This window comes from Tinamus guttatus, unplaced genomic scaffold (assembly GCF_059628265.1).
Source record: "Tinamus guttatus ecotype Peru unplaced genomic scaffold, ASM5962826v1 Tinamus_guttatus_pri_ptg000474l, whole genome shotgun sequence".
Classification (NCBI taxonomy): Eukaryota; Metazoa; Chordata; class Aves; order Tinamiformes; family Tinamidae; genus Tinamus; species Tinamus guttatus.
Window position 1 is genome coordinate 427,380 of NW_028289008.1, and position 10,678 is coordinate 438,057.

Consider the following 10,678-nt stretch of genomic DNA (forward strand, 5'->3'; position numbering starts at 1 on the left):
AATCTCAGCAAGCTGCTTCATCCCCCCTTAGTCTAGAGGCAGCATCAATATCATCTTTCTGGCCTGCTAGGACTTTCTGTAACCTCCTTCTTAGGACCTGCAACTGTAGAGCTTCCCTTGGACATTGCCCAGAGGTTTGTGCAGGGCAGAGCTGAGCACAGATAGGGTCATAGGGGATCTGTGAGCAGGGACAAGACCCAGGGACAGAGGAAGGGCTGCCGGCAGGGACAGCTGCAGGCAGCAGAGATGGGCAGGGAACGGACAGGAAGTGCAGGACAGGAGCCTCCTCCTCTGCAGCCAGACCTGGGAGATCTCTCCTGCCACGGGACCATCTCCAGCCTCCCCACCAAGGGACTAAGGTGTCCCCTCTGTGAGGTGACGTACTCATCTGGTAAGGTGAAGGTTTTCCAGAATGCCTCCCTGTCCCTCTCCCTTCCTCCACGCAGCACATTGAAGGTCTTGCTCCTTAATTCTTCTCCTGTCCATGCTGCTCCTGTTCTTGCTCTCAGCTTTCCGTGGTTGAGTGTTTTCAGCTGCACTTCAGACATTGATGCTGCAAGGTGTGGAAGAGAGGGATCTGAATGGGAATGAGGTTCTTCCCAAGTCTACCCTGTAGAGCTACAGGAAAAGCAGTCCCTGGGTCTGGGAATTGAGCTGACTCTCCCTTAAGGAGAGCCCATCTTCAGTGTTGCCAGTCCTTTGGCTCTTGCCCTGTGGTGTCCCGCCAGGCTGCCCCCTTCCCTCCAGAAAGGCTCTGCTGTCTCATGGCCGTTCTGTGATATCTGAGCGACCCGTGAGGAAGCTGCAGAGATGCTGAGGGTATGGAGGTGGTGGTGGGAGGCTGTCCAGGAGCAGATGAAATGGGCCCTGTGTGTCTTTGGCCAGGAGTGTGGAGCCCTCCCTTAGCTGTATGGCGACAGGGTGAGAAAGGTGGAGATGGGCACTTAGAAACTGCACTGCTCTGCTATCAGCACGGCCTGTCTCCTTTCAGGGCACCATATGAGCATGATGACACTCTAGCTCAAGGAGACCGTTGCACAGGACATCTGGGAACGAAACATAACAGACAAACGAGATGTCCCGACTCTGCACATAAGTGACTGTGGATGCATTCCTCTAAGGACTCAGAGTTGAAATGTGAAGGATTTGTCCTTTGGGGAACACTCCCGAGGAGTGACAAGGACATCTCAAAGAAACTAAAAATTACTGTTCCTCAAACCTCTTTGCTTACCCTTGGGAGTAAAGATGCTGAAAAGCTCATCTACATCTTGAATGGATCTCACCTGCCAGAAAAGGTAAAACACGCAAAAGTGTGGCCTCCGTTCCCCACTTCTCACTACTGTCCAGCACAGACGGTTCACGAGTTGAGGTCTCTGCTCCTTACGGCACACTCAACCAGTGCAAAATGGAGCTCAAGCAAAGGAACTGCACTAACACACTCTTACTAGAGAGAGGCAGTGGTGGGCAGTGTCATAAAAGAAATGACACTGCAATTTTATTTCTTGTAAAGTCCCTCCTAACTTTTCATTGTTTTCTGTTCCTTAGACAGGTCCACATAACTGCAGGGAGCTAATGTCCAACAGCAGCTCCCTCAACGAGTTCCTCCTCCTGCCATTTGCAGACACGCGGGAGCTGCAGCTCTTGCACTTCTCGCTCTTCCTGGCCATCTACCTGGGTGCCCTCCTGGCCAACGGCCTCATCATCACAGCCGTAGCCTGCGACCACCACCTCCACACCCCCATGTACTTCTTCCTCCTCAACCTCTCTCTCCTTGACCTTGGCTCCATCTCCACCACTGTCCCCAAATCCATGGCCAATTCCTTCTGGGACACAAGGGCCATTTCCTACTTGGGATGTGCTGCACAGGTCTTAACTTTTAACTTTTTCATTTCAGCGGAGTTTTCCCTTCTCACAGTCATGGCCTATGACCGCTATGTTGCCATCTGCAGACCCCTGCACTATGGAATCCTCATGGACAACAGAGCTTGTGTCAAAATGACAGCCGCTGTCTGGGCATCTAATTTTCTCTGTGCTCTCCTGCACACTGCTAATACATTTTCCATTCCTCTCTGCCAAGGCAATGTGGTGGAGCAGTTCTTCTGTGAGATCCCCCACATCCTCAAGCTCTCCTGCGCAGATGCCTCCCTCAGAGACATTGGGGTTATTATTCTTGCCATTTGTTTAGTTTTGGGGTGTTTTGTTTTCATTGTGGTGTCCTACGTGCAGATCTTCAGAGCTGTGCTGAGGATCCCCTCCAAGCAGGGCCGGCACAAAGCCTTTTCCATGTGCATCCCGCACCTGGTCGTGGTCTCCTTGTTCATCAGCACTGGCACGTTTGCCTACTTGAAGCCCCCCTCCATCTCCTCCCCAGCTCTGCATCTGGTGCTGGCCATTTTATACTCAGTGGTGCCTCCAGCACTGAACCCTCTCATCTATAGCCTGAGGAACAAGGAGCTCAAGCAGGCACTGAAGAAACTATTCCAATAGCTACTTGTTAAGCAGCAATAAACAGCTTCTCCCCCTTCATTCATTCCAGGACTCTCCATGGGCTGACAGCAATGAGATCCTGGGGTGATGTCTTAGGGAATGAGATCTGGATTCAGCTCTTATTTGTGGTTGCCCAGTTTTTCTCCTGGTGCTGAATGGTCAAAGCAGCCTCTGCCTGGGACTGTCTCATGTTTGATATGGCTGGTGACAGATGCCCACAGTGGGGACCCTGTGAGTACAGGGGAGAGTTGTTTATGCCACCTTCAATAGAGAACCATAGTCTGGTTTGATAGAAAACACAGTAGTCCTTAAAGTTTAAGGACTAAAGAAATGTGTTGTCTATCCTCTTAGAGAAAAAAACCTATATGGGTGAGTGCAGCCATCTTTGTGCTTCCAGCTTCCAGGGTCCTTAGAACAGCAGTGAGTTATGTAGTGGGAATTAAATGGAGCAAGGATTTGTTAAAACAGTGTCATAAAAAAACACAGTGTGGGTGTTTGTATCAGTGATCACAAGGCAGACAAGAGCAGTTGGATACTGGCGGAAAGAGACCCAGAGCTCGTGCAGGGTTAAACAGGGTAGATTTAATAGCAGACTTGCCCTGCAGGAGCCATGGGGAGCCCAGGGAGGTGTGCGGGGATCTCTGCAGGAGGATGCTGCACACAGGGGCTGGGCACCCAAGCGGGACTCCCCTGTGCAACCCAAGGGCCCCTTTTATCTATCTGAACAACTTCCTTCTCCCAGCTGTGCCAGGATGGGGGAGCCGCTGCCCAGGAAGCAGCCAGATGTTGCTGACAAATGGGATGTGTCTGCCTGGCCCTGGTGGCAGTTGGGTCAGGGGGACGCTGGGCTCCTGCCATGTGCTGTGCTGCTCGTGGGCTCCTCACCAGCTCTTCTGTAGATCTTTGCACCATATTTACCTTTAAGCCACAAAGCATCTCATAAATTATTACTATTTAGTGCGAAAATGGTTTAAACCCAAATGTGCAAAGGGAGGTCAGGTTGTCCCCATGGGCTTAGTCACTTTTCTCTGTTTCTATTGCTCAGGATGGGGCACAGTCCTGCAGGGCACACAGGAGACCCAGGTGCTGCCCTTTGTGCTTTTTACTACCTTGAGTCTATCTAGGATGTGCTGAATTAGAATTTATTTTGATGGGAATGGATTTGCATTTAAAATATATTTCTTTCCCCTTCCCTGCCCCCCTCCCTTTTTTTTCCCCAAGAGGTCAGAACTGCTTCACTTTTTAAGTGATTGTCAGTGTTCAAGTCCTGGAAGGAAATGATTTACTCCCTGTGTTTGAACCAGGTTGCAAACATTTCCCTACATAATGGTTTTCTCTTCCCTCTGCTGCTCATTGCTGTCTCCCTCCTTTTTCTTAAATAAAAGTCAATAGGTTACATATTAATTGCAACTAATAAATGGTATTAACTCCCTTCTCCAATCTTTCCACTCAAGGCTGCACCCACAGGGCAGGAAGGTCGGGGGTGGTAAATGAGTGTGGACAGAAACAAGCCCATGTCGGGAATCTTAGCACAAGAGTCCCGAGTGTTTTGTCTCTTCCTGGTGGCCAATTGGGGGTTGGCGCCACATGGAGCTAATGGATTGTAAAACCCACACTGGTGAGGAGAGCCTCAAAGTGTGAGCAACTAAGTCAGGAGAATGACTCCAAAAAGAGTGAGGAAGTGATGGCCTGGGATGGCAAGGAATGGCCATGGGGTGATGTGGGAAAGAGAAGGGCAGGGAGGGAGCAGTGGGATGTAGGGAGCTCTGCCTTGGGGTGAACCAAGAGGCAATCGAGAGCACAGGGGCGAGGACGGGGGTGGCCTCGTGGTGGGTGTCTGCTATGGAGCGCCTGACGAGGGGCAGCCTCTGCAAGGCCTGGGGAGGGCAGAGCTGTGGAGAGGACAACCTGCACTCCAGGGATCTGCTCAGGACAATGTTCACCTCGATGTTGGGAGTCTCCATCCCACTGGAGTCTGCCCTCATGTTTTATTCCCAGGGTGTCCTGTCACGTAAGGCCAGTACATGCCAGGAGGCTGCCCGGAGCGGGGAAATCTCCACCTTCCTGTTATAGAATCCTTCTAAGACTGCGCACATTCCAGAAGGGGGTCTCATTCCTCAGTGTGGTGGTCCCGCTTTCCTTATCCTTCTCATTCTCACAGTGACTTCGGCCTTCAAACATCCTTAGACAGCATTTTGTAGTTAGGCTGGCAGCAAGGCAGCTTGAACAGCAGTTCTTGTTTCTCCATCTTCTTTGTTTGTTTGGATAACATGTAACTGCTATGTGCTTTCCTTTCTTCCTCAGAGATCTGGGTGTTACAATCTCCCTTTGTTGGTGGCCTCTGCTGAGCATTATCAAAGTTGAGTATTTCTCCTCCAGCCCCAGCCCCAGCACCGTCATTCTCACCCAGGCCAGGAGGAGGGGAGGCCTCGGGAGAAACAGAGCTGGGCTGTGCAGAAAGAATGGCAGGAGCGGGCTTTACCTTGGGACCTGTGACAGAGGTGAACCAATCTCCAGGAAGGACAAGATGCCAGAAAAGAAGTCCCTTGGCCTCAGTTCACAGCCTGAGGTCATCATTGGCCCAAGTCCCGTTCATGCCATCTAGGGGTGTGAAGAGTTTCAAGAGAGGGAGAGCTAGAATGTTTTAAGGGTGCGGAGACCTTGGTGTGATGTGCCTTTCTCATTTATGAAATAAGCTTGGCTGCAGACTGTTAGGACTTGGCTGAAGGACAGTGGTGGGATTCAGAAATGTGGGCACTGTTGAGAAACCTGAGTGCCCAAAACCATTTGAAAGGGACAAGTGCCTGAACAGAATGAGATGAACTATTTCAATGCCACCATCTTCTCGTGTCTCAGCTTCCTAGTGAGTAGAGCTCTGGTAGCAGTGGGCATCTGATAACATTTTGGGAGACCAAAGCAATTCCCTACCCGGTCCCAACACATGCTCTAGAAGAAAGTAGGTATGGTGATCATAGCAATCAGATGCTGGCACATGCCTTCAACCACCTCTGACCCTTCCAGTGTCACCAAGGGTTTGTGTGTGTGCAGCTGACACCCACCCTGAACGACCAGTGATTGGGAGCATAGAGCAAGACCTCCCATCCAGGCATCCCCGCTGTGCTCACTTCAGCTTGGGCAAGGGGAATCCCACCTGCTGTGCGTATCTGTGGAGCTCACCACAGAATACCATGGCAGCCCAGGGTCTTCTAAACCAGCCTGAGAATCCCAAACTGGGTGACATCAACCAAAACCTGAACACTGGGAAAGTGAGCTCTATTCTTGTATTCATTTATCTTGCCTAGCTAAGAGTTGGGAAGAGGGGCTTCCTGAGTGGGACATTTTCAGCTCTTCCAAGTAACCATGCTCTGATGAAACAAACTACAGTGCTGACACCAGTCTTTCCTAGTGTTTAGAGAGGGAGAATCAGGGATTATTTTAGTTGACTCCAGTGAACATTTCCCAGGAGGAGGGGGCACAAGGGACAGAGAAATTGGTGAGTTCAGCTGTTCCTCTGCTCCTGAGCGGGGCCAGGCTCCTGGGACGGAGGCAGCTCGTGGCAGCCTGGCAGCACTGCCCAGAGACAGCCGAGTGCAGGAGCAGCTCCTGTGCCAAGAGCAGCAGGGCTGCGGGCACTGCCTGCTGCTGCGGACAGCAGAGGAGAGAAGGCAGCGAGAGGGGAACGGCAGTGTGGAGCGGGAGCACAGAGCAGAGCTCACTGAAGGAAGAAATCTTCACAACCCCTTGCGTGGTAAGTCTCTGGCTGCAGGGCAATGCTGCTGAGGTTCCTGGAGGGATCTTCTGAACCCATCCCACCCCATGACAGATAGGACTTGTCTCTCCTGGACTATCCAGGGCATGGCAGGAGAAGGAGCTGATCCAGCTCAGGGATTCCCTGATGCACCTTCATGGGGCAGGGCACGCTGCTCCTTTCTTCCAGGTATCGCTGCAGGGGTGTCAAGTGCTGGGTGTGCACACAGGTCTCTCCAGGTTTCTGAATCAGAGCAGCATCCCTGCACCCGAGGGAGCACCCTGGGCAGTGACTCTGCTGCCTGCAAGGTCAGTGCTGCACAGAGAAGCTCTGGCAGGGCTGGCTCCCAACCTGCAAGGATCATCTTCCTGTTGACACTGTGCTGCCTCGGTCAAGTCTGCTCACCTTGTTCATGTACAGGACATGTCCCAAGAGTCTTTACAACAGGAAGATCGAGAGAAGGGCTACTTCCAAGGGCAGGAACTTTCCTCTTCCTGTCTGCACTTTCAGTTATCTCCCTAACTGCTGCAGGCAGAAAAGAGGAGTGTATTCTGTTTTGTCAAGGAAGTGGGACTCAAGTCTTCCCTCTCAGAGATCAATGGACCTATTGTGAGAAAGTTTATAGAGCCTCTTCAACCCACCTTAGTCTGCAGATAGCATCAGCATCGCCTTTGTGCAATTTATTTCAGTTGCTCCATAAAGTGCCTGCACAGCGATGCCCCTGGACAGTGCCCTGTCCCCAGAGGCTTGTGTAGGGCAGAACTGAGCACACAAAAGTGATGTCTCTGTGAGCACAGACTGACAAAAATTGTTGGGACAGAGTAAGGTGCCATCAGGGACTGCTGTGGGCAGCAGAGATGGCCAGGGAAGGAGAAGGAAGTGCCCACCATGATGGGAGGATGGATTTGGGGAAGTCATGCTCAGTCCTTCCAATGCAGACACCTTCCTCTGAGCAAGCCCTGCCACGTCTCCTCTGCCACCCAGCAGCCTCTCTGCACTGACAGCGTTGGGGTCCAGGGTATCAGCCCACTCCACTGCAGCCAGATCCCTGGCAAAGGACAGGGACATCCCTCCTGCTATGGGCACATTTCCTGCTGCCCAATATAGGGGCTTCAGATGCATGGCCTGCAATGTCACCATCTGTGAGGTAGCATGCCCACATAGGTGAGGTAAGGGTGTTCCTGAGCGCCCCTCTGCCTGTCTTCCCTTTCTCCTCTTGGCAGAAGGATCGCAGGATTGCTCCTTGTTTCCCCTCCTGTTCTTCTCTTGGGCTCCCTGGGGTTGCAGAGTTTTCAGATGCAGTTCAGACACCTACCCTGCAAGCTGTGGAAGAGAGGAATATGCATGTGAGTGAGGTGTCTCCAGTCCCCTCTAACCTGTGCAACTCCAGGAAATGCAGCCCATGGGTTTAGGAACTGAGCTAACTCTCCCTTAAGCACAGTCCATCTTCAATGCATCTTCATTTGACCATTTTGCCTGTAGTGGTGCCTTCAGGAGGGACATTGCTGCCTCCTGCCATCTCTGTGATGTCCAGGAGACCTCTGAAGAATCTGTTACAGAGACTGAGAGTAGGAAAAAACGGTTTGGAAACTGCATATGGGCACCTGAAAAGAGCCCTGCATATTCTTGGCTAGAAGTGGAGCTTGGAGACCTCCCTCAGGTGCCCTGAGAAAGGGAGAGAAGTTGGAGATCGGAGGTTTTGAAACTGGACTTGTCTGCTCTTAGGAGGGGCTGGGTTCTTTCTAGGGCAACTGATTGGGGTGATCATCATGCACCTCACTGAGGTTTGGACACACAGCAGCTGCAATCAAGGCTAATAGGCAGAGGAGCTCTCCTCACTCTGCATAACGTGACTATAAATCCATTTTCTCACGATTCCCCATAGAAACCCTGAAAAATTCTTCCACTGAGGAACACTCTGCAGAGGTGAGAGGGGCATCCCAAAGAAAATACATGTCAAAATAAATGTTAAAAATCCCCAAATTGTGCTCTCAATACACGTTCATTAGAAGTGGTGCTGTAGATACTGAAAAGCCCTTCTACAAACCAGGGGGATTTCACTTGAAAAATTGTGAATCTCAGAGCTCACCACCCCTCTTGTCTCCTCCCCATTACAGTAGAGCTGGACAGACATCTCTGGAGCCCATGGGGAGATGCCCCTGCTCCTCATAGCACATTGAGCCATCCCACACTGAGACTCAAGAAAGGGAGCTGCACAAAGATCTCCATGAAGAGAGGTAATATGGACAGTGTATTAGAACTGGAACAAGTTGGGAGATATCAAACTTTAAAAATCTGGGACAACTGCTCAATATATTTTCTTTTCTAAACAATCCACAAAGCTTGGAGAGAGTGAAATGTCCAACAGCAGCTCCCTCAGCGAGTTCCTCCTCCTGCCATTTGCAGACACGCAGGAACTGCAGCTCTTGCACTTCTCGCTCTTCCTGGCCATCTACCTGGCTGCCCTCCTGGCCAACGGCCTCATCATCACAGCCGTAGCCTGCGACCACCGCCTCCACACCCCCATGTACTTCTTCCTCCTCAACCTCTCCCTCCTCGACCTGGGCTCCATCTCCACCACTGTTCCCAAAGCCATGCACAATTCCCTGTGGAACACCAGGGACATTTCCTACTTAGAATGTGCTGCCCAGGTATTTTTCTACTACTTCTTGTTTTCAGCAGAGTTTTCTCTCCTTACAATCATGGCCTATGACCGCTATGTTGCCATCTGCAGACCCCTGCACTATGGGACCCTCCTGGACAGCAGAGCTTGTGTCAAAATGGCAGCAGCTGCCTGGGCCAGTGGCTTTCACTATGGTCTCCTGCACACTGGGAACACATTTTCCCTGCCACTCTGCCAAGGCAATGAGGTGGAGCAGTTCTTCTGTGAGATCCCCCAGATCCTCAAGCTCTCCTGCTCACACTCCTACCTCAGGGAAGTTGGGCTTCTTGTGGTTAGTCTTTGTTTAATTTTTGGGTGTTTCATTTTCATTGTGGTTTCCTACGTGCGGATCTTCAGAGCTGTGCTGAGGATCCCCTCAGAGCAGGGCCAGCACAAAGCCTTTTCCATGTGCCTCCCACACCTGGCCGTGGTGTCCTTGTTTGTCAGTACTGTATTGTTTGCCTACCTGAAGCCCCCCTCCATCTCCTCCCCACTTCTAGATATGGTTGTGTCCATTCTGTACTCAGTGGTGCCTCCAGCCCTGAATCCCCTCATCTACAGCATGAGGAACAAGGAGCTCAAGGAGGCACTGAGGAAACTCATCCAGTGGGTACAAGGTCAATGATAACAACTGTTTCATTCACTCACCAGGATATCTGGCATCAAGGCTGTATTTTATCCATTTCTTTCTTTTTTACTTCTCTTTTACATCCATCTTAAAATACTAAATAATAAAATAAAGATACCTGTTTTTTTTCACGTCTGCACAGGAATCTCTCATTTAGCACTTAAATATACACCATGATAAAGCAGGAAGCCAGGCTTCCCCCTTCACTCGCAGATAGGGGGGATTCTCTGAGCCGCTTCTTTGAGCTCCCTCGGATGTGCCCAGTGCAGGGAGGAGAGTTTCCCTCTGCAGCGTCTTTTCCAGCACTGACACCAAGGGACCTCTGGGGTACAGAGTCACGGCGAGACAAGGGCAGGTGTGTTGAGACCAGGGGTCCAGTGTTGTTTAGGAGATCTCAGCTCTTGTGCCTATGGTTAGAGTGTGATCTCAAATCTCTCTAATACGACAGAAATGACAACCAAGTCTCAGCACGGGTTTCCATGGTTCCATGCAAAGCTCCCACACACAAAACATGAGTGAATTGAAGGAAAGTCTAGAGGCAGCCTTCCTGTGGCAGTTGGGTGGGAGGCAATTGCCTGGTGACACCAGGTGACATCTGAAGAGACAGGGTTGTCCCAGGCACGGGCTAGTGTCTATTGTTCTGATAGAGCAAATGTGATACTCACATCTTTCTAGAATGCCTGGTCAGGGCCCGGTGGGCATCTTCCTTGGCCATCTGAAATAGCACTAGATGATCACTAGCGTTAGAGCCACACTCACTAGGAAGCTGAGACACGTGGAGATGTTAACAATGTAAACTGTGACTGTAATTCATTTCAGACACTTGATTCAGTGACACTGAAGTAGGCCTGCAAGGCCATGATACATGCCTGGGATTTCTAGCACATCTGCATGGGCAGGAGATATGAGGAAACTCTGCCTTTCTTTAGTAGTTGCTAGGAAAAGACCCCAGGTTCTCTCAGGTTTTCCTACTTGTGCGCAGACATTTGCGCAGAGTCTACTGGGGGCCTGGAGCCAGCTGTGTCCCCCAGGGAGTAGTATTGGGTCCAATCCTATTCAACTTCTCCATCAGTAACCTGGAAGAAGGAACAGAGTGCACGCCCAGCAAATGATGATGATTTGTATCATCACTCCCAGTGATGATGCAAATGTG

General features: G+C 51.0%; 1 protein-coding gene across 1 annotated transcript; it reads left to right on the top strand.

The window, feature by feature from the left end:
- The first annotated feature begins 1,572 nt into the window (after positions 1 to 1,572).
- LOC148592958 (olfactory receptor 14A16-like) lies at positions 1,573 to 9,522 on the top strand. The gene is made up of 2 exons (XM_088533007.1): positions 1,573 to 1,866; positions 8,887 to 9,522. The coding sequence occupies exons 1-2, from the start codon at positions 1,573 to 1,575 to the stop codon at positions 9,520 to 9,522; spliced, it is 930 nt and encodes a 309-aa protein (XP_088389133.1).
- Positions 9,523 to 10,678: the final 1,156 nt, after the last annotated feature.

Coding starts and splice junctions, on each gene's coding strand:
- LOC148592958 (XM_088533007.1), top strand. CDS start 1,573: ATGTCCAACAGCAGCTCCCTCAACGAGTTCCTCCTCCTGCCATTTGCA. Junction 1,867..8,886: donor ACTTGGGATGTGCTGCACAG/GTCTTAACTTTT, acceptor TGTGCTGCCCAG/GTATTTTTCTACTACTTCTT.